This window comes from Microcaecilia unicolor, chromosome 1, assembly GCF_901765095.1.
Source record: "Microcaecilia unicolor chromosome 1, aMicUni1.1, whole genome shotgun sequence".
Classification (NCBI taxonomy): Eukaryota; Metazoa; Chordata; class Amphibia; order Gymnophiona; family Siphonopidae; genus Microcaecilia; species Microcaecilia unicolor.
This window is the reverse complement of record NC_044031.1, coordinates 156,342,943-156,367,356: the sequence shown is the minus strand read 5'-3', so window position 1 is coordinate 156,367,356 and position 24,414 is coordinate 156,342,943. Positions and strand designations below refer to the sequence as shown.

The 24,414-nt window shown below is 42.0% G+C and overlaps 1 protein-coding gene across 1 annotated transcript in view; it reads right to left on the bottom strand.

Annotated features, from left to right (window-relative positions):
• Positions 1 to 24,414, bottom strand: part of LOC115470681 (histone deacetylase 9-like) — a 632,873-nt gene that overhangs the window by 436,793 nt on the left and 171,666 nt on the right. The window contains exon 6 of the mRNA XM_030204118.1: positions 12,091 to 12,198. Coding sequence (XP_030059978.1) covers positions 12,091 to 12,198 — 108 coding nt within the window. The remainder of the gene's footprint in view (positions 1 to 12,090; positions 12,199 to 24,414) is intronic.

Genomic DNA, 24,414 nt, shown 5'->3' with positions numbered 1-24,414 from the left:
GAGGCCCAGGGCAATTACCTTGTTTGCCACCTCCTAATGCCAGCCCTGCCATAACCACCTCCTCCCAGGACCTCTCAGCTGCGGGCTCATCTGGGGCTGACTGCTGTGAAGCTGGCTGGTCCAGGGTGGGCTGCTCTGTTGCTGGATGGTCCAAGGTTGGCTGCTCTGGAGCTGTCTGCTCTGGGATAGGTTGTGCATCAGCTAGAGGGTGACCTGTGTGTTTAAAAGGTTTGCAATTGAGATCAACATATCTTTCATGGTTTGCATAGTAGTGCAGCTGGCTATTGGCAGGCAGGGACAGGGACAGCTGAGGGCTGCTGCTTGTTACCCAGGGGATATCTCTGATCTGTGGCGCCAATGAGATGACATAGCAGGAAACTCCAGAGCCAAGGATATGATAGATAATTGTCCACTGAGAGGGTTGTTTCCCTACAGGTATCAGGGATGTGGAGGTGTGTGCATCCCCATGACCATGTGGCCTACAGCTAGCTGGGAGATGGCAGGGTACCCTGTATGGTCCTCCCATCCTTCAGGACACCTTTTCTGGGACTCCCTTGAGAATGATATTTTACACTGAAATTAGGCTCCCTCCAAAGAGATATGATTGTCCACACTGAGTAATGTTCCTCCATGTGGAGGGAACGTGCTGCCATTGCTGCAGACATTTTCTCGACACGGGGACTAATACCTCCAGCACACATATTGCATAGTGTACTTCTGATTGGTGGAGATTGTGAGCCCACTAAGGCCAGAGAAAGTACCTGTATATAATAAATGTAAACTGATCTGATCTGTATCACAGTAAAAAAAAATCCCATATTAAATCCCATATTTAAAAAAAAGATGTTCATCTCAGAATGTCTAACACGTTGGCAGTGCCTCCTCTTTCTAAACGTTTTTTGTGTTTTCCAATATTGGAACACGTTTATTTATTTCTTCCATTATGGGCTTGTGCTTTTACATGTTTTCCAGTAAACATTTATTTGTCCGTTTGAAAGTTATATCGAAATTGCACCTCCGCACTTTTTGGACAGTTTAAATGCATATTGCAGTACTTTCAGATTAACTGGGAACTGCAAGTAGAGCAATGCTGGACTAAGATATCAGAGATGAGAAATGTTAGCCCTGGAAATGTTTCCACAGTGCCTAAAAAACAAAGTCATTGAACCACTTTTCTTGTAGTATGTAGAGCTACTAAAGATTTAAGATAAAATGATATTATTCAGAGTGCAATTTCAATTCCATAATTAGGGGCAATTTGCTCATCAATGAGGAAATGCCAGTAACTGTAATTCTCCCAAAAGACATTAGAGAATGTTTAATTGCGACCCTGATTTTTCTGTGTAAGACCACAGACTGATCCTTAATCTAGAGGAGACATATGATCTCTGATGTAGAGGTTAATGACTAGGACTGGGACTTAGGATCCTTTACTGTTTTTTTTTTAATTATTATACAGCATAATTTTACAAGTCAAAACTTGATTAAGAAAATCGGAAGGAAAAACATTATCATCAAATCGTTAATCACAAAGTATAAGCACGTTTGTAAATTATAAATCCTCTTTAGATCACTACTGAAGAGGGGGGGGGGGCATGATTCCACGAGCTCTAATACAAAAACCTGAGACGGTGACGTTGGAGAGCATAAGGGAGGCTCTCTAACATTTGGATGTAACAGTGGCCAACTCAACGAAAGAGGTTTCAGTGTTAGTAAGTACAGTTGACTCTCCAGCTTATAATCGAAAGACAAAAACGCCTATATTGCGATCTAAATCGGGAGATAGGCGTTTATCTCCCAAAAATGAATAACCCGGTATAATCGAAAGCCGAACTTGGACGTTTTCAACTGCACTCCATCGCGGAAGCGTACAAAGTTGACGGGGGCGTGTCGGAGGCGTGGTGAAGGAGGGACTGGGGCGTGGTTATTACCCGAACAGAGATGGGCGCCTTTCGCCGATAATGGAAAAAAAGTATGCGTTTGTAGCTAGAATTTAGGGCACTTTTCCTGGACCCTGTTTTTTCACAAATAAGGCCCCAAAAAGTGCCCTAAATGACCAGATTACCCCCAGAGGGAATCGGGGATGACCTCCCCTGACTCCCCCAATGGTCACTAACCCCCTCCCACCACAAAAAATGATGTTTCACAACTTTTTATTTTCACCCTCAAATGTCATACCCACCTCCCTGGCAGCAGTATGCAGGTCCCTGGAGCAGTTGTTAGAGGGTGCAGTGGACTTCAGGCAGGTGGACCCAGGCCCATCCCCCCCTACCTGTTACAATTGTGCTGCTTAATGCTTAGTCGTCCAACCCACCCAAACCCACTGTACCCACATGTAGGTGCCCCCCTTCACCCCTTAGGGCTATAGTAATGGTGTAGACTTGTGGGCAGTGGGTTTTGAGGGGAATTTGGGGGGCTCAACACACAAGGGAAGGGTGCTATGCACCTGGGAGCTCTTTTACCTTTTTTTTGTTTTTGTAAAAGTGCCCCCTAGGGTGCCCGGTTGGTGTCCTAGCATGTGAGGGGGACCAGTGCACTACGACTCCTGGCCCCTCCCACGAACAAATGCCTTGGATTTATTCGTTTTTGAGCTGGGCGCTTTCATTTTCCATTATCACTGAAAAACAAAAACGCCCAGCTCACAAATTGTCGAATAAAACATGGACGTCTATTTTTTTCGAAAATACGGTTTGGTCCGCCCCTTCACGGACCCGTTCTCGGAGATAAACGCCCATGGAGATAGACGTTTTCGTTCAATTATGCCCCTCTCTCTTTCTAAGTCTTTAGATGTGACAAAGGTGGAATTTAATACTCAAATGAATGCACTTAAAGAGGATGTTAAACAATTACAAGAACTTTCAACTGCTAAGATAAAAGATAAAGCAGTCATACATCGGAAAATTGAGCAGATTGAAAATTATAACCGCAGATTAAATCTTTGTTTCTTGAACTTTCCTAAGACTTTTGGGATAAGTCCATTAGATGCCTTTAAGAAATATTTGTTGGAAATTCTTCATTATACTTCAGATGCTATTCCCCCAATTAATAGGATATACTACATATTAAATAAGAAGGAAGGGGAAGAACAATTAGAAATGAATTTTCAGGAACAGAAAAAAGACACTAGGAATTAAACTGATTTTTTGGAAGCAACTATCTCTGAAGAATCTGAAAGAATGACATTAATAGTCTCACTTATTTTTGAGCAAGATTTAGAAGCAGTTAAACGTTTGTACTTCAGAAACTCACAAACTTTATTTTATGGTAAAAAGGTATGGATGTTTCCTGACATCACAAAATCAACTCAAAAAAGAAGAAAAGCTTTTTTAGCTTTGAGGACTGAAACTTTAGCTTTAGGTGCATCTTTCTACCTTAGTTACCCTTGTAAATGCGTTGTCAAATACACAGGGTTAAAATATGTGTTTTATCACCCAGAACATTTAAGAGAGTTTGTTAAATTGAAAAAGTTGACCACAGGTTAATTCCATAGTAGTTGAGTTTAAATATGGTTATAGGATAGGGTATGCATGCTAAGCTATATGCAAGTTGTTTCTTTTCTTTCCTGTTAGGATATCTCTTGATTGATTTTTGGGATCCTTTACTGTTTTATATTATCTCTAATTTACTGTGCAAGTCTTTGATTCCATGTGCTTTATTCACCCTGCTGTAATTTAGTAAGAATTGCATTCTTGTCCCACTTTCTCCTCTTCAAGGAATATTATGCATTTCAGTATGCAGTTCTTTAAAAGTGTATGAAGCAGAAAGCCCCAAGGTAAAAAATGTCATTTTCTATACTAATATAGACCTATTATAAAACATGTTACCCCCGATATCCAAAGCTATTTTTTGTTACATTTGTACCCCACGCTTTCCCACTCATGGCAGGCTCAATGCGGCTTACATGGGGCAATGGAGGGTTAAGTGACTTGCCCAGAGTAACAAGGAGCTGCCTGTGCCTGTGCCAGCCATTACTGGTCTGTTAAATAGCATTTAAGAGCCTAACCATGGCTATTCGGCGGGAGATAACCAGTTATCTCCCACTGAATATCCCAGTTAGAGGCAGCACCAAAGACGGCTATGTTGAGCGGTCAAAGAAGGCCGGTTAAATAGCAGGCCTATGTTTGACCGCTACAAAGTTAACCGGTTAGCGCAGAAAATTGGCATAGCTGGTTAACTTTTTAGCAGCCAAAATAAATCTGGATATTCAATGCTGGTCGCCGGATACAGCTCAAATGCTGGTGGTGGATAGCGTTTTGAAAACAGTTGAATAAAATATACTATGTAAAATAAAATTATTAACAGTGGACAGAAAATAACAAATTACAAAGTCAATTTTCAAAGGTATTTAACTAGGGGCACTTTTACTAAACTGTGATAAAAAGTGGCCTTAACCACCCTTATGAACGTTTTTCCGGTGCTCTAAGGCCATTTTTACTGCACCCTTAAAAATGGCTTTTTGTATTTTTTGTTCATTTATTTATTTATGTATTCATTCTTGTATCCCATTGCTATCCAAAACAGGTTTGGGTTCAAAGTGGCTTAAAACTTACAGTTAGGTGAAAATTACAATTATTATTTACAATTGGAAAGCAGAAAGGACATTGCTATCTTGTAGAAAAAACGTCAATAGTTTATGTAATTGGCTTTGGAGATTTCGAGGTAGGTTTTCAATTCTTTTCTGAATTGAAGATATTTGATGATTCCTCTTGTGACCTTTGGTATTGAGTTCCACCACTTGGACCCCAAGTAACTAAATCTCGAAGTGTATATGCTTTTGTAGGTTATGTTTCTGCAATTGGGTAGGTAGAGGAGTAGATAGCCTCTGGTCTCTGGGCTTGCATTTCTTGGGGATAGCTTGATCATATCTAGCATGTATTCATGTGGCCATATGCTAACGTTGCCCTGGGACATGGTGATAGCTTGGTCATCCATAGGTTACTACACATGCCTTGTGACACATTCTCTTGTATGTCAATGGAAAGCTTACCAAAAACAGTTGAGTCAGCTCTGCTGATTGCTGTGTTTGCAGTTTATAGTGAGGCTCCTGAGTGAGGATACTGGTATGTGCAGACACTTCCAGAGCCTCATCCTCAGTCACATCTGCAGAAAGGCTGGACTTCTTTAACCTGACTGTGATAACTTGTTAACTACCACCTACTGAAGGCTTGGTCCACATGCTGAGAATGAACATCTTATAGGTCTCCATCAAATTGGCTGGATTGGAGATCTCTTTCTAGGTGTCTTTAGTATTTATTTATTTATTTATTTATTTATTTATTTATTTGCAATGGAAAGGCTAATACACTAAACAAAATGGGAAAGAAGAGGAGGGGAGAGAGAGAGAGAGAGAGAGGATGCACAATATTTCCTTAAAACCAAAGAATACAGATAAATAGCCTCAGACACCACCACACCCAAACACAGTATATGGGAAGAAAAAACCTGAGTGAAAGTCATGTCTTAAGAACCATTTTGAACTAGGGGAGGAAGGTTACAATCTAGAGTTCAGGAGGTAAGGTATTCTAGTTTTGAAGCTTCAAGTTTATTATTAATTGATATGCTGCCTATTATAATTACTACATGGTTTACAATAGCATATATTTAAAAAGAAAAAATATAAAACAAAAAGAAAATGCAGTTGTAATTCCATAAAAAAGAGGGAAACAAGCAAACAAAATGCAAAATCAGATGTTACAGGCTCCAATCCACCCCTAACCAAGAGACAATCTAGCTATTCAGAATAGAAAGCATTTGCAAATAAATATGTTTTCTATCCCACTTTAAACTTCTTGACATCTCCAGTCATAAGTAGTTTGTCAGCTCATTCCAATATATAAGGACCGTGATTGAAAAATTATATGTCAAATAATATCCAAATGTATGACCCAGAAGGAGGGAATCACCAATACATTACATTGACTGCATCTAAGAATATGAGCCTGTCACGAAACACCTAGCCACCTGCCTGGGGTTACCCCATGGCCACTTAGAGGGTATGTCCCCAGCACAGCTCAGGTCCGCCTGCACCTGCCACTTGTGCTCTACACTAGCACCATCCTCCCACTCACTGGGTCACAACTGCTTCTGGGCGAGTCTCCTACTCTCAAATTATCCCCTGTGATTTCTAGGTTACTAGAGGCCATACTCCCAGTGGTCCCACAGTTCCCAGAAAGCACTCACAGACCCAACACACAAACCACCAGGATTGTTTATCAGTCCAGACTGGCAGAGGCAATAAACTGAAAATTGTTTATTGTCTTTAAAATATTGAACAATGAACAGAAAAAGTGCAATCAGCAAAACAATAACAGGTAATTTAAATATGGATCAATTATAACACTAACTAAACATTTGTTTACTATCTAAGTAGTACCTGGGAAGATCAGGACATATACAGTAAATGTTCACAGAGCCTCAGAAAAGAGATCCTACTCTCTTTTCTTCCTGGAAAAGACCGAAGACAAAACCAGTAACGTTTGGGCAACTCAAGGCCAATCAGAGCCCAGAACAACATTTGAAAATAGCTGGTTACATCACTGCAGCATTTCCCCTTTCTCTGTGTTAACTACGAGGGTCTTTTACTAAAGGTTAGCTCGAGTTATCTGCACAGGTTCCATTTTATTCCTATGGGCCCTGCAGCAAATAACTTGAGCTAATCTTTAGTAAAAGACCCCCTAAAGAAGGAAAGGTCAATTCTTTGTAACAGCTTAAAACATAACATGTACCACCTTCTGGCCAAACTAGAGAAATTTAAGAATTAATTAAGGCAGTATTACAAGCTTTAAAAACCACACTGTTCTGTCATAGACCCAATCTATAAGGAAGTATATAATGAGATAAAACTGATGGCTTTCCAGCATAGTAAATTATTTTGTGTAAGAATAAGTATTTAAAAAAAAACTAGATGGTAAGCCACTGGCAACCAGTGTTCAAATTCTGAGAGTCAGGTAACATGATCAAACTCTGTATTCCTGTAATAAGTTTAACAGCAGTATTTTGAATAATTTGCAAATGCCTGATATCTTGATGAAGTTCCTGGGAAAGAGCATTACAACAATCCAATAGGCTAAGGAAAATGCACGAAATAAGACCAAAATAAGACAACTCAAAGCAGTAGAGAAAATACACAGCAGATACCTGTCAAAATAATTTTAAAAATAAACTTTCTTATATAAATACCATTCAATTAAAAACAATCTGAAAAAAAAGTACATCTTCAGCTTTTCTTTCAAAACTTCAGTGGTCGTGTCTTTGAATATTTCCCCCTGGGTATTTAAGTCTATTAGTTCTAGGTGAATGCAGATGAGCAGACGAATATGTAACTGCCTGAGCTCAACTGATCCATCATGTCTATGTGCAGAGATGCATAGGTACATTTGTTTATTTAAACTTTGGGGAAATTATGTGAATATTTTTATTATTCATGTCCACAGGGGTTGCTTATTTAACAGTAAAACAGAGGATCGCTCTTTTACATAATAATAATAAAAAAATGGCTCTAGCAAGCTGGTAGGATGTCAATGAGAGCTATGAGAGGGGAAAATCCATGCAAGGGGAAAATTCAGCTGTTTCAGCCCCTCTCCATCATGAGGGCATACTGCTCACAGACCAGGTACTGCTGCTTTGGCGTTTGCCTACAGCTCTGCCTTTCCTAGGAATGCCATTTCGAGCAGACTATAGGGAGGCAGGCATCCCTGGTGACAAGTCACCACCAACATGAAGCCATTAAAAGATCCCTCAAAAAAGTCTGGGGAGTGACACTGGGTCTTCATTTATTTATTTATTTAAAACACACTTATATACTGTACCACTGATTAATAGCCATCCTGTGCAAAGTATGCTAAAAGCATGCATATAACTGAATAGAAAACAACCACAGTCAATATTCTGCTAACAATACGACGGAATGAAAACCACAATTATAACAATCAATGCTGAGAAAAAGCTTGTACAACAAATATGCCTTTAAGGGTGTAGAAAAATGTTTACATCTACTTCTGCCCTCAAATCTGCTGGCAATTCATTCCATAATTTTGGAGCAGCAATTAAAGAGACAGTCAAACTGTCATCCAGTCTCCTAACTCAAAATAATAAGTTAACTTCTCAATGGAGAGTGCATTATCACTAGTAACTGGACTGCTACTCATTGTTTCTTAAGCTGAGAAAACCGATTTCTATACAGACTCAAAATGAGTGACAGGCATGGATTACCACTTTACCATTTACACTGCCAATTCATAGTCTCTCAGAGTATACATGTATTCAGATCTTGCATCTAGTGTGGTATGGTGCTGCTAATCGTGTTCTAAGTTCCTCAGACATATGTTTTCTTGTGTTGTGGATCTTTAGAACACCAGTGATATGAATGAACATGATGCAACAGAATCTGAATTTGTTTTAATGGGGGACACAGTACTGATTATATGCCTTGATGACTCTTCCCAGAGCAAAGAAGACAAAAATAGCCATATTGGGTCAGACCAATGGTCCATCCAGCCCAGTATCCTGCTTCCAACAGTGGCCAATCAATGTCACAAGTACCTGGCAGAAATCTAGTTAATAGCACCATTCCATCCTAATAATCCTAGAGCAAGCAGTGGCCTCCCCTATGTCCATCTCAATAACAGTCTATGGGCTTTTCCTCCAGGAACTTGTCAAAAAATTTTTAAACCGAGGTACTTTAACCACCGTTACCACATCCTCTGGCAATGAGTTCCAGAGCTTAACCACTCTTTGAGTGAAAAAAATATGTCCTCCTATTTGTTTTAAATTGTATTTCCGTGCAATTTCATTGAGTGTCCCCTGGTATTTGTATTTTTTGAATGAGTGAAAACTCAATTCATCTCCACCCACTCCACACCACTCAGGATTTTATATACCTCAATCATATCCCTTCTCAGCTGTCTCTTTTCTAAGCTGAAGAGACCTAACCTCTTTAGCCTTTCCTCAAATGGGAGCAGTTCCAACCCCACTATCATTCTGGTTGCTCTTCTTTGAACCTTTTCTAATTCTTCTGTATGGCAACCAGAATTAAACACAATGCTCAAGGTGAGGTTGCACCATGGAGTGACACAGAGGCATTATAATATTTTTTGGTCTTATTTAGCATCTCCCTCCTAATAATTCCTAACATCCTGTTTGCTTTTTTGGCCACCGTTGCACACTGGGCTAAAGATTTCAGGTCTTTTTCTTGAGTGTTGACTCCTAAAGTGGACCCTAGCATCAGGTAACTATGATTTGGATTATTCTTCCCAATGTGCATCATTTTGCATTTGTCTACATTAAATTTCATCTGCCATTTGGTTGCCCAGTCTTCCAATTTCCTAAGGTCTTCCTGCAAATAGTTTTGTGTCGTCTGCAAATTTAATCACCTTACTCATCGTTCCAATTTCAAGATCATTTATAAATATGTTAAATAGCTTCGGTCCCAGTACAGATCCCTGCGGCACTCCACTAATCACCCTCCTGCATTGAGAAAAATGGCCATTTAACCCTACCTTTCTTTTCTGTCCAATAACCAATTCTTAATCCACAGAAAGACATTGCCTCCTATCGAATGACTCCTTAATTTTCTCAGGAGTCTTTCATGAGGTACTTTGTCAAAAGCTTTCTGAAAATCTAGATACACTACATCAACAGGTTCACCTTTATCAACATGTTTATTCATGCCTTCAAAAAAAATGGTTTCTTATCCAAATCAGAAACAGTTGAGATTAACAACATTCCCTCCATTTCTCCATTACTTCTCCACATTGATTTTTAGAAGAAAATCATAACACATTTTGGGGCCCTTTTACAATGTGGTGGTAAGCCTCACACAGGCTTACTGCATGCGAATCTGGAGCTACCACCGGCCCAATGTAAACACTGGCAGTAGCTCCAGCCCTGGCTTGAGCCATTTCCCATGCTAGGGAAAATCGGCCTGTAATTTTAGTGTGGCGCTAACCCAGCGGTAATCGGGTAGCATGGCACGCTATCCGATTACTGCCTGGTTAGCATGAGAGCCCTTACTGCCACCTCAATGGACAGCAGTAAGTGCTCCCTTTGCATGGCCATGCGGTAAGAGCAATCTTTCTGCATGGCCATGTCTATTTTCAGTCTTTTTTACCCAATCCAGGAGAAAGGGCCTTAGCATGTGACAAAAATGGCCCCCATTGCTAGAGCAGAGCTCTTTTTACCACAGCTTGGTAAAAGGACCCCTCTAGTATTCCCACTAACAACAGTGGCTTCTTTGGCCAGTGAAAAAGTTAATAATGTATGATTGGTCCAAGACATGATCCATTTGCCTGTAAAGACACAAGTCCAAGTGTACTTAGAATGTTTCAACAAAAACATTTGATTCAAGGTGTGACCACTTTGTAGGTACAGTGGTCAACAACAGTAACCATTCCCAGTTCTGTCAATGTAGAAAAAAAGAAACCTATTCAGCCAACAAAGAACCCACAGATTCAAGGTGAAGACTGAAATTGGATCACTAGGGGTGCAACTAGGACAATTGCCCTGGGTCCCCAGGATACAGGACACCCCCCCCCCCCCACACACACACACACGTGCACAAGTTCTGTCCAAAGCTGAAAGAGACACATTCTGCTGGTGAGCTTTGAGTCCCCTTCCTGAATTTCTGCATTGGGTCCCAGTATGTGTTACAAAGCCCCTGATTGGGAGTGGTATTTTATTTGGCCTCTGACTAAAACAAAGTAGAATTAGTTTCTATTATTTTGAGGGTGGGGCAGTGGAATTCTTATTCCCACCTTTCTACTGAACTGTAATGCTTTATTTAATTTTATTAAAATTTATGGCATACTTAAGTTGCAATGTACTCTGAGTCTTGTTTACAGAATGCAAAATATAAATGTGAAATGTAATGCAATGACATTCTATACTAACATCATATTTTTACAATCATAATTATTAGCTACCTAGTCATGCAGTCTCTAGTGCCATGTTATGGTGACTAATGCACTTAGCACAAAATTCAGACTACTTGAAAGCAAAATCAATAGTCACTGTATCTGCTGCTAAAGCAACTGTGCTTACATTTATCAAAGTTTATAGTTTTTAGACATTTCTCATTTCTACACCACCTTCTTAGCAAAAAATAAAAAAGTAGACCCTTAAAACACTAATTAAAATATATCCTCTGTATCCTAAATCCTCAGCACAAATGGGTTCACATTTTGGCAAAAGACCAAACCAGTCACTGTTGGAGTTGAAAAATCACCTAAACCATTTTCATTAGAAATCAAATAAGCTCATTCCAATTGTATATAATATTATCAAGAGACAGAATCCTGCTTGGGATGTCTGTTTTGAAAGCGCATAATTAGTATACCTTGAAATGCTGCTTTAAAATACCAAATAAATGTCAACATCTTTCAGGTCTGTAGGTTTTATAAATTGTTTAGACTACGGGTACCTTGGTTGGGAGCATTAACCTTTACAGATCATGTATTAAAAGAGAGACAGAAACAGAGGGAGAAGAACAATGAAGTGTAGTCAGTTTTAAAACTGTTTTGTAGAAAAGCACATTCTGCATCATTACCCTTCTAACCAACAATATTCTCCTTCCTCTATAACCTGCCAGTCCACTGTTTACCTTTCCTGGGTGGTATTCTGAGGTTAGATACACACACACACCCATTAATGCTTATAAAATTCTTTTTAAAAGCAGAATTTCAAGATAGCTTGCCAGATCCTGTGTGTGAGAGAGAATTTATATCATTTAGACCTTAGTAGCCTAATACCATTTGTGGTTTTTCTTTTCTACAAAAATAAGAACTGCAAAATTATTTTTTAATTAGCTTAGTACAGTCAGAAATGGAACCTGCCAACAACAGTGTTCATTTGGCTTGCACTGAAATGGATTCCATTTGAGTTTCTTATTTGAATAAGAAATATAAATTAACTGTGTGTCAAGCTCACTAGAGGAGAAGTTAGATGAAAACTGTACTGCAGATATCCCCAACTTAGTGATCATCTTCTTATTTATTCCCTTCCCCCACCACCTCCACCACCCAGCTCCAAAATAAAAACCTTTCTGTTTCTGCTCCTTTCTTAGCTTTCCCACACACAACGCAACCTAGACCTCACCTTCAGCTCTCCTGAGGCCACTTTGGAAGCCAGCTCGATGACACAGCCAACGGCCATGCATGCAGCGCCGGACGAATGCAGCTCATTCCAAATGGTGTCACTATCCACCTGAGCAAACAGTCAGAAGAGAAAGAGGAGAGAGTATGAGGGAAAACAAATCTGTGAGGGAGGGCTGGCAGGGTGACAGCCAATGTACAATAACATTAGTCTTCCGTCTTGGCTAGTTGAAAAGGCCTTCTGGACATGTCTTTGCTTATACTTTTTCTCAACACAGACTTTCTCCAATGGAAACACATTCCTGCCATGCCTGACTTCCATTCCATGTTTAGATTTCTCATTACAAACAGCATTACACAGGCCAGATCTGGCTTAGTTACAGGACATCGGACACCAGGCCACAGTAGTAGATAGATTATCACGGCCAGGATTATGCACAGAGCCTGAATCTCTACCTGCCAGACATAAGAATTTCAAATCTGAACTCTGAGTTTGTTAAACCTGAGAGTCTAGCTTAATTTTGCATATTAGTTTTTTTTTTCATCAGTGGCTAATAATTGTACAAGATATATTTCAGTCTGTAAAAGTTATATATTTAAGGGTACATTAAACTGAAAACTTCAAATCGTTATGTTAAATAGCTAAAGTATTTATTTTACAATAGCCCTGCTCATTACTGGATTAAAGAAAAATACAGAGGTTTGCACCTAGAATTTTTGTTAACCAAACTACTTATTTTAATAACCATTATAACCATGCCATTCACTTTCTCTAGTTACTACATCCACTTCTACACAACATTCCAATCATAGGCGCCGAATCTGTAGGTGCTGTGGATGCTCGAGCACCCCCAATATTTCGGGACCCAACCAGAATGCATTGGAACTATGGCCGCCAGCTCCTGCGGCAATGTTATGGTTGCACTTCACCGAGTCCCCGCTTGGCCTGAAGCTAAGAAAAAACAAAAACAGAGTGACCAGAGTACTGTAGAATGATCCTGTGATGTCTGCAGCCAGTGACAGCTCAGTCAATAGAAAGAGGGAAGGCAGTGGGAACCCAATCAACTCTCCCCACAGCCCACCTGCTCGCTTCTTTACTTACCCACCTCCCTGACTCGCTACCTCCCTGATTGCAAATGAAGAGAAACTGCATGCATGGCCACAGAGCTGTGCGCACTGCTGCTGCCTCTGTGGTTGGTCCTCCCCAAACAGGAATTTACATCATAAGGGGAGGGACTGGCAGAGCCAACAGCAGCATTCACAGCTCTATAGCTCCGCATACAGTATATATTTGCAGTCAGGGAGGCAGCAAGTTGAGCAAATAGGTAAGCAAAGGAGTGAGCAGGTGGGTGATGGGGTGGGGAAGCTCACAGGTGGAGGTGCCCATAAGTGAGTGAGTGTCCAGATGAGGAGCAAAAAGAGAGAGTGATAGGGTGATGGTGGAGGTGCAGAATAGGAGGTGGGTGAAAACAGAGGAGTGAAAATGGATAGTGAGGTGAAGAAAGAGAGAGAGAGAATGCTGGATAGTGAGGGAGGAGAGACAGAGAGGTGATGATGGATGGAGGAGAGAGGAATGGTGGGGGGAGAGAGGGGCAAAGCTGGATGGTTGAGGGAGAGAGAGGGGCAATGCTGGGAGGGAGAGAGGGAAGGAAATGCTAGATAGTGAGGGGGATAGAGGGAGAAATGCTGGATATGGTGGAAGAGCAGTGCTGGATTGTGAGGGGACAGATACAGAGGGGGCAATGTTGGATAAGTGTGATGATGGAATGGCAGAAGAAAGAAACAGTTGTTTTCTGTTGGAGTCAAGACAGACATTGGGCCAGTATAAATCCCCATGCCTATATTAGGCGCAGGTCGTGCGTATTCTGTAATAGATGTATGCAAATTTTTAGAACACCCATGACCTGTCCGTGCCCCTGCCATGATTACACCCCTTTTTCAGATGCATACACTAGAATTTGCGCATGCATCGTTATAGAATATGTCTTGCAAGATGTGCACATCAATTTAATTGTTGCCAATAATTGATAATTAGTGCCCAGTTATTGGCACTAATTGGTTCATTAGGGCACCCACCCAAATTTCTGCAAGCAATTTTGAGCTCCATATATAGAATCCGGTGGTAAATGCCTTTAAAATGACATCCCTAGGCAGGTAAGTGCTTTAATTTGTCTCCTATTTTCAGGATTCTCTGCCCTTTTGTAGCCTTATTTGCTATTTCCATATGTATTACATATGCATATCTAATACAAATGTAAATGCTGATTTCAGAAAGCTACTATTGACACATCACATGTAGATGCAGCTCCGCGGCGCTCATTTTCAAAGCACTTAGACTTACAAAGTTCCATAGGTTACTATCCAGCTTCTAATCGAAAGAGAAAAACGCCTATATTTCGACCCAAATCGGGAGATGGGCGTTTTTCTCGCAAAGGCGCCCAAATCGGTATAATCGAAAGCCGATTTTGGGCGTTTCCAACTGCACTCCGTCGCGGAAACGAATAAAGTTGACGGGGGCGTGTCGGAGGCGTGGTGGAGGCAGGATTGGGGCGTGGTTATCAGCCAAGGAGAGATGGGCGTCTTTAACTCATAATCGAAAAAAAGGCGCTTTTACCGCAATTTTGGGTCACTTTTTTATGACCCTTTTTTTTCACGAACAAGTCCCAAAAAAGTGCTCCAACTGCCCAGATGACCACTGGAGGGAATCGGGGATGACCTCCCCGGACTCCCCCAGTGGTCACTAACCCCCTCCCACCAAAAAGAAACCCACTTTAAAAACTTTTTTTCCAGCTTCTATGCCAGCCTCAAATGCCGTACCCACCTCCATGACAGGAGAATATGTTCGATCCTGTCACAGCCTTTCCCTGGGTCAGATGTGGCTCTCGGGTGCACTACAGGGTCACATCAGCATTGCATTGTGGTGGGTGTAGGGTATTGGGCTCCGTGATTTCATTAGCTTCTGTTACAGTCTCACGATGTTGGTAGTTGGTAGGCTCTTCTCCCATGGTGCTTTTCCCCCTGCCTACTGGGTCAGAGTGTGCCCTGTTGTGTTTCCGGTAGTCCATGAGGTAGTGGCCATTTTTGTAAGCCAGTTTTAGATCCCTTCCATGTGTTAGCCACGTTAGAGAACTTAGTTCTTACCTTGAATGTGGCTGAAAGAGGGTATTGTACAACATTCTGCCAGCTCTGACCTGCTAATCTCACTACCAGGGAGACTCGTTGCCAGTGGTGGGGCACAACCTCTGATCTGCAGTTAACTGTGAGTAAGCGTGCTTATTCCAATAAAGGACTTTTTCGGAGAGATTAGTCTTCAGGTGTAAACTGGTGTGCCAATGTTATACAGCAGTAACAAGTCCTAGAGGCCTGCGTGTATGCAGGTCCCTGGAGCACTTTTAGTGGGTACCGCAGTGCACTTCAGCCAGGTGGACCCAGGCCCATCCCCCCCCCTACCTGTAACACTTGTGCTGGTAAATGGGAGGCCTCCAAAACCCACTGTACTCACATGTAGGTGCCCCCTTCACCCCTAAGAGCTATGGTAGTGTTGTACATTTGTGGGTAGTGGGTTTTGGGGGAGGGTGGTTGGGAGCTCAGCACCCGTGGTAAGGGAGCTATGCATGTGGGAGTTTTTTCTGAAGTCCACCGCACTGACCTAGGGTGCCCAGTTGGTGTCCTGGCATATCAGGGGGGCCAGTGTACTATGAATCGTGGCCCCTCCCACGACCAAATGGTTCGGATTAGGACATTTTTGAGCTGGGCGTTTTTAGTTTCCATTATCGCTAAAAAAAACAAACGCCCAGCTCAAAAACGTCCATTTTTTCGAAAATACGGTTCGGCCCGCCCCTTCACGGACCCGTTCTCGGAGATAAACGCCCATGGAGATAGGCGTTTCCGTTCGATTATGCCCCTCCACGGAACTTTGTAAGCCTAAGTGCTTTGAAAATACACATTATAAATATCAAGTGGGTATGATTTGGATAGAGTTTGGGCGGTTACAAAAAAAATGTATGTGCAGTTTCTACTTTACAGTCGGACTTCGCCAGTGACTCAGAGGGCAATTCTGTTAATCACTGCTATAACACCACCTCAAATGTTCACAATTGGCTCCTTTAGTTTGTGGGGCTTTGAAAAATACTAGTGCATGCACATGTAAGCACTGGCAAATACATGTTGTGTATGTTGCAAGACCGCCACCTGTATTGTAAATTCTGTCGAGCAGGGACTGCCTCTTTATGTTCAAGTGTACAGCGCTGCGTACGTCTAGTAGCGCTATAGAAATGATAAGTAGTAGTATACAGTTTGTATTTGCCAGTGCTTACAAATTGAAAGAGATGAGTAATGCCACACTTTTTTCTGCCTGGGTAGGTTTCTAAAATTGTTGCTGTCACTTGATGGCTTAGGCACGTGTCTACTGGCATTCATAAATGCATTTTACAGAAGCAGAGCCTCATGTGAAATAGTGGGACAATGTGAATGGCCCAACCTAGATGTCCAAATTCCCATGCTGAGTCTGCAAAATTTAGGAGCTCAGCTTTCCCCCCTTTTTGAGATACCTAGTATTGAAAATCCATTCTAAACTCATTACATTTTTCCCTGCCTGAAATCCAGTTGCCACCCACCTTTTAGGCTGCTAAATTTAGGGGCCCTTATACCAAATGGCGGTAAAAGGTGGCCCACAGTGCTATCCGCACATGGGATCACCACATGCCGAGGTCACCTTCAACTGCTGTGGGTAAAATAGTTTTGTTTTTTTTAAGGGGCAGTAAAGGTCCAGGTGGTAATTAAAAAATTGCTGCACAGCCATGTACTGCTGGAGCACTTACCACCTCCTATTTAGGAGGCAGTGAGGGCTCCAGCAGTAACCCAGCAGTAATCGGGCAGTGCAAGGCGCTGTCCGATTACTGCCGGACATACCCACTTCCCACCTACTGGTGCTAGAAAATAAAAAATATTTTCTAGCACTGGAAATGGCATGTGGCAGGCCTAGAACTACCGCCGGGCTCCTGGGCAAGCTCAGCGGTAAGGCCAATATGCTGTGCACAAACCCAGCGGTAGCCCTACTGCTGGGTGATAAAAGGGCTCCTTAGATATTTAGTAAAATTGTGATCATAAATTTAAGCATTGAGCCCCTAGTAAATTTTCAGAGACCAGTTTAGAAATCTAACTTTAAAAGTCAGAAACCTGAAGCCTTTGAAAACTGACCCTCTTCTTTTTAGATTCCTTGTAAATATTAAACACCATCTCATCCTCATCTTAGATGTGTTGATTTTAAACATGTTTGATCTTAATAGATAAATTCACAAGTCTCTTATATGTATTGCCTATATGTCTTTAGATTATAAGAAACATGGAGGAGGGGTGGTTTCTAATACACATCTGTATAGCATTTCATACAGCTTGTAGAGCTACAAAATTCTTCAGCAACAGTAGTAGTAGTAGTAGAAGTAGTAATAATTTTAGTTACTTAATATAACCTCTTTTTAGACTACAGCATATGTTGGGAACTGCTGCCAAACAAAGCAAAATAAATAAATAAATAAAAAATTCAGTGAAGCAACTATTTTTATAACATCCCCACATTTATCATAAATGAACTAAATCCATAAATCAGAGAACCCAAGGAACACAAAGATGAGAAAGATGAGAAGTAGATTTTCTTTTATTTAAGGAAGCTTCAATATAAAGTTAGTTGTATTTATTAAAAAGCAATGGCACCTAGGAAGTCAATATTCCAAGGAATTAACTGGGGAGAAGTGACTTCTATCCAGATAGTGTCACTGATTATTTGGTCAGACTGCCTCAGTATTGTTGAGTGTGAGAGAGAGCTCTTTGCTGAAGCCCTGTAAAAAACAGTTATATTTGATAACTGGTGAACAGCTATATATGTCCTAATCTCCCCAGATACATTCTAGAAAATAAGCAAATGTTTAGTTTGTCTTCTAATTGATCCATTTTCAGTTACTTGTTACTGTTTGCTATTTGCACACTTTTTTACCACTGTTCCAAGTTCTGAGAATAAACACATTTATTTGTTCGTTCTGCCTGTCTGGACTGATAAAGAATCCTGGTGGTTTGTGTATTGGGTCTGTGAGTGCTTTCTGGGAACGGTGGGACCACTGGGAGTGTGGCTCCAGTAACCTAGAAATCACTGGGGATAATTTGAGAGTGGGAGACTTGCCCAGTTGTGACCCAGTCAGTGGGAGGAGGGTGCTAGTGTAGAGCACAAGTGGCAGGTGCAGTGGACCTGTGCTGGGGATAGACCCTCTAAGTGGCCATGGGGTAACCCCAGGTGGGTGTATAGGCATTTCGTGACACAAGGGTTCTCAACCTAGTCCTCAGGACAGACCACTGAATATGTATGAGATTAGATTTGCATACAATGAAGGCAGTACATGCATATTTATCACTTGCAAATTCATTGTGGATAACTTGAAAACAAGACTGGCTTGGTATGTCCCAAGGACTGGGTTAAGAACCCCTGCTGTAAAGATTCCTAAATATATGGCTTAAACTGTATTTCTATCAGGCTTATTTTCGAAAGAGAAGGGTACCCATCTTTCGACACAAATCGGGAGATGGGCGTCCTTCTCACAGGGTCGCCCAAATCAGCATAATCGAAAGCCAATTTTGGGCATCCTCAACTGCTTTCCGTTGCGGGGATGACCAAAGTTCACGGGGGTGGGGGGTGTCGGAAGCGTAGCGAAGGCATGCCTGGGGCATGCCTAACACATGGGTGTTCTCGACCGATAATGGAAAAAAGAAGGGCGTCCCTGACGAGCACTTGGGCGACTTTAGTTGGTGCATTTTTTGTTACAACCAAGCCTCAAAAAGGTGCCCGAACTGACCAGATGACTACCGGAGGGAATCGGGGATGACCTCCCCTTAGTCCCCCAGTGGTCACCAACCCCCTCCCACCCTAAAAAAAACTTTTTAAATATTTTTGCCAGCCTCTATGCCAGTCTCAAATGTCATACCCAGCTCCCTGACAGCAGTATGCAGGTCCCTGGCAGTTTTAGTGGGTGCAGTGCACTTCAGGCAGGCGGACCCAGGCCCATGCCCCTCTACCTGTTACACTTGTGGTGGTAAATGTGAGCCCTTCGAAACCTACCAGAGACCCACTGTACCCACATGTAGGTGCCCCCCTTCACCCCTTATGGCTATAGTAGTGGTGTACAGTTGTGGGGAGTGGGGTTGGGGGGGTTGGGGGGCTCAGCACACAAAGTAAGGGAGCTATGCACCTGGGAGCAATTTCTGAATTCCACTGCAGTGCCCCCTAGGATGCCCAGTTGGTATCCTGGCATGTCAGTGCACTGTGAATGCTGGCTCCTCCCACAACCAAACGGCATGGATTTGGTCATTTCTGAGATGGGTGTCCTCAGTTTCCATTATCGCCAAAAATCAGGGATGACCATCTCTAAGGACGACCATCTCTAAGGTTGACCTAAATTTCGCGATTTGGGCGTCCCTGACCATATTATCAAAATGAAAGATGGATGCCCATCTTGTTTTGATAATACGGGTTTCCCCGCCCCTTCGCCAGGACGTCCTCAGGAAAACTTGGGCGCCCCTTTCAATTATGCCCCTCCACATCACCTACTTCTGAGATTCTAACTCCTGGTATTCCACTCTAGGTTATACCTACCTTTGCTTTAGTGTTTTCTGCTTCCAAGACTCTAGCTCCTGGTATCCCTATTCAGGGGCAACAACTACCTTTGCTTAGTGCAATAGTCCTGGGAGTAAAGGGAGATTTCTTCTACCCTAATACTATACCACTGGTATTCCTGGTAAGTGCCAGGGATGACCAGCTACTGCATAATGTTAGTTCCAGGGTGGGGAGGGGGAATCAATGTTCAGTTAGGGTCTGGGGTTGGGATTGGGGGGGGGGGTGAGTGGTTTGTCATAAGCTGTTTTTTGTTTTCTTGTTTGGGGCTGAGGCTGCAGTTACCTCTTAAGCAACAGAATTGCTTTGAAATTTAAAAAAAATGAAAAATGTATAAAAGCAAAACAAAATGAAAAAAGCTGAATAAACACACATAATTAAACAAAATCTGCCCAATATTCAAAGTGATTTAAACAACAGGAGAGACTTTATTAAACCCTAAGCAGAGGCTGCATGGCTTAAAATGGCAGCCATGATCTTTGGCTGTAGTACCGTGATACTAACGTTCTGTAACAAGATCACTCTGTATTTATTTCATCACCGGAGGTGGCTAACACCTCATGGTACTATGTAAGCCACATTGAGCCTGCAAGTAGGTGGTAAAATGTGGGGTACAAATGCAATAAATAAATAAATAAATACTACCACTAGAGCTTGTGGCCACCATTTTAAGTCATGCAGCCACAATGGCAAGAGCAAGTAGGGATCACTCCTGCCTGGAAGACTCCCTTCTGGACCACCATGGATAATAGGTAAACCCTGGAAGGGCTGGTCTGGGGAGGGAGGAGTCCATCAGGAGGTGCCTTTATGGGGCTGGTCCTATGGGGGTTCATCTCGGGGGTGGGCTAATCTTGCGGGGGGCATCAGGGGTTCAGGTGGTGGGTTACAATTGGGCAGAGGGAGTGGAGGGGAAGATTTTCTGTGACATCGTTGGCTCCTACCCGGAAACTATGCGGGTGCCAGCCAATATTTAGTGTCGGCACCTGCATAGCTAAGAGACCAAAGTTAGGACTGTTATTTATTTATTTATTTCAGAACATTTATACCCCGCTTTATACCACTTAAAGCAGCCTCAAAGCGGCTTACAATGAACTGTGAAATCAAGTACAATGACAGTTAAGAGGGCAGAAGAATCAGTGGGAGAAGGGAATTTATGCGGTCCTAATTGGTCGCTTAGCTATGCAAGAGCTGGCACTGAATATTGCCAGTACCCACATAGCTCCTAGCTCCTACCCATCTACTTCTGGAATACCCTTCACCTGCCTACTTTTAAAATGGCCAGTCAGAGCCAATATTCAATGGCATGGCCCAGTCAGGTGTTGCTGAATATCAGCAGCTGGTTGGCTGAGTGCAATTTAAGCGGACAGGAGATTCTACTGCCTGCTTAAATCACTTTGGATATCGAGCAGTATTTCTTCACAATCCTCTCCTTGAAAACCTTTCGTGTTTTGTAGCCTTGAAAACTGGCCCATTTAAAAATACCTTAAAATAGGATTTCAAATCCAGTTACTTAGCATAGAGCCTGGACAGGTCAACTGCTTGAAAGAGGTCATGGTCTAAAATGACCTTCTGCCCTCTATATCTCTAAATGTCACATAGTTTCTCAGCAGCAGGTATCATCGAAGAAGGGAAAAAGAATCATTTGGCAACCCAGTCACCCCAATGTTCAAAAGATATTTTTACATATGAAAGGGATAAAATCAATTTGTTTATAAATAAACCAAGGATGTTACATATACAGAAAGACTATCACTGTTCCTATGGGACTTTTCTTACCTCCTTCTAGTTTAATCATACTGGAGTCAATAACTGTGATAAATAGCTTGTTTTAAGATTTGGGACCTGCTGACTGGTTAAATTTTAACCAAACAGCTCAATGTTCCTCTAAGCTGGTTAAAAAAAGATGCATGCTGGGGGCACTGTTAAACATTCATCAGATACTACCCTGTGAAGGAGTATAGAGGAGAAATTCCTGATCCTCCTATGACTCAGGTATCACTAACATCTCTGTAGGTAATGGGAGGGACTTCTTCTTATGCCTTTCAATGTAACTGTTAACTATAGGGACTGTTTATTAAAGTGTATGGATCAGTTAGCACATAAATTAGAGTTCACTATTCATGCATAGCTTGTTATGGGTGGGGAATGAGCATGGAGTGTGTATTGAGTGGAGTGAAGTGGAGTGGAGTGTTTATGTTTTCCAAAAATACTAGGACTAGGGGGCATGCAATAAAGCTACAAAGCAGTAAATTTAAAACGAATCGGAGAAAAGGTTTCTTCACTCACGCGTAATTAAACTCTGGAATTTGTTGCCAGAGGATGTGGTAAAGGCAGTTAGCTTAGCAGAGTTTTAAAAAAGTTTGGACAGCTTCCTAAAGGAAAAGTCCATAGACCATTATTAAATTGGACTTGGGGAAAATCCACTATTTCTTGGATAAGCAGCATAAAATGGTTTGTACTTTTTTGGGATCTTGCCAGGTATTTGTGACCTGGAATGGCCACTGTTGGAAACAGGATGCTGGGCTTGATAGACAACTTTGGTCTGTCCCAGTATAGCAATGTACTATGTACTTATGCTATTTTACCATATGCTGTCACTGTTCCAGTTGTGAAACATGAAAGAAAGAATTATTTATATACTCCAAATGTAGAAGATTTGCTTACATTTGAAAATCAAGTTGATAATAATACCTGTTTTTCTGTTTTGTTGTTTTTTAATGAAATAAACATTACTTTAAATACAAAAGGTGGCACATTTACAGTCACCCACTCTTTCCTAAAACAAACGAAATGCACAAACATCTTATGTAGGGGCAGCCCAAGGCAATCTGCTGCCTGAGGTGAGAGATGAGATTGCACCCCCCCCCCCCCCTCCAGGTACCAAGAATGGGGGGAGGAATGGGAGGTTTGTCCTCTCAACTAGAATCAGAGTATAAGGGGGCTGGGAGTCATAGAAAACAGAAAACTGACAGGAAACAACAACAGTTTATAAGAAAATCATGAAATTAGAAAAAAATAATATAATGACAGATAAAGACCACATGGCCCATCTAGTTTGCCCATCCATACCATATACTTTCTCTTCCTCTGCCTCACAGATCCAATAGTGGAGTGGAGGAGTGACCTAATGGTTAGTGTACTGGGTTGTGGACCCGGGGAACTGGGTTAAATTCCTGCTACTGCCTGATGGTTCAATTCCCTCTGCAGCTCCATGTGACCCTGGGCAAGTCACTTAACCCTCCATGCTCCAGGTACAACAGTAGTACAATGTACTACTTAGATTGTGAGTCCACTAGGGACAGATGCAGTACCTGTAAAATGAAATTATAAACTGCTTAGATCTAAGTGGTATATAAAAACTGAAATGAAAACATGCTTGCCCCATACTCTCTTGAATTCAAATACAAGCGTCATCTCTTCATCTTCACCACAGTGTCTGCAGCAGCCAAAAGTGAAGCTGTAGTACAATGGCCGAAAAACTATGATACCTGCAGAGGCCTTTAAAGCAAGCTGGAGGAGGGGGGGAGGTGCAATCAGGCCAGCTCTTACCCCAGCTCCCAACCAGATTTACACTTAGATAATTTTATGTAAGTTATACATTTGCAATAAAACCCAACCAACAAGGAATACTTTACAGTTCATCATACAACAAACTCTAATGTCAAATCAGTGATAGCAACAAACTTTCTCTACTCGGGTATAAAGTATCACATACCATATAAAATGTGTTTATCTTGTTGGGCAGACTGGATGGACTGTACAGGTCTTTATCTGCCATCATATGTTACTATGTTACTACCAGACACTAATAAAACCTTGTAAACAGACACTCAGGCCCAGATGCACTAAGCAAAACGAGCCTTTAACGAACACATTTTTAACCGTGGCATGCATTAAAGGCCATTTTCCGATGACGCTAGGTTACTTACGTCAGATGGGGGCGGGCCCAGGAGGAAAGGAGGGACGCCCGAAGACTCTGCAAAGAGACATCAGCTGTTCTTCTTGCCTGTGCAGCACCTTCACACAGAGGTGAGAGGCGCTGCAAGGGCCCAGTAAGACGGAGGGGGCCCGGTTGGGGGGGGAGGAACGATGGCGACAACCTCTGGGGGGGCGGCGGGGGGGGCCACGGGGGCGGAGGATGGCGGGAGCTGTTTTTTCTAATACAGCAGAAAGAGAGGACGGGAGGGAGAGAGGGGGGGCCGGGGCTGCCTAGAAAAGTCACGATTTTATGCAGGGGGGAGCGGGGAGCAGCGGCAACCTTGGGCGGGGGGGGCAAGGCCGTACATAAAGGACGTGTTTGTTTTGTTTTTGTTTTATTTTGATGTTTTTGCAATGCGTGCTGTGTGCATGCGTTTCCTCTACCGCTTGCGGGGATTATACCAGTTTAACGATTCTTTGATGCATCCTACTTTAGAATACCGCACTGAACATGTGTGACTTGTTTTTTTAGTGCATCCATTGTTTTTTCTAAAACATTAATGACTTTTATGTTTTCAGTTGTTTTACGTTTCATTGATGCATCTGGGCCTCAGTCAGAAGCTTACCATACTATACCAGCACCAACAAGTTAAGGACTCAAACTGCACCAACCCTATCTACGAAAATTAAAAGAACAATGTGGCTTACATTTTAAAATACAGTTAGACAGAATAATAAAGTTCAGTAGCATCA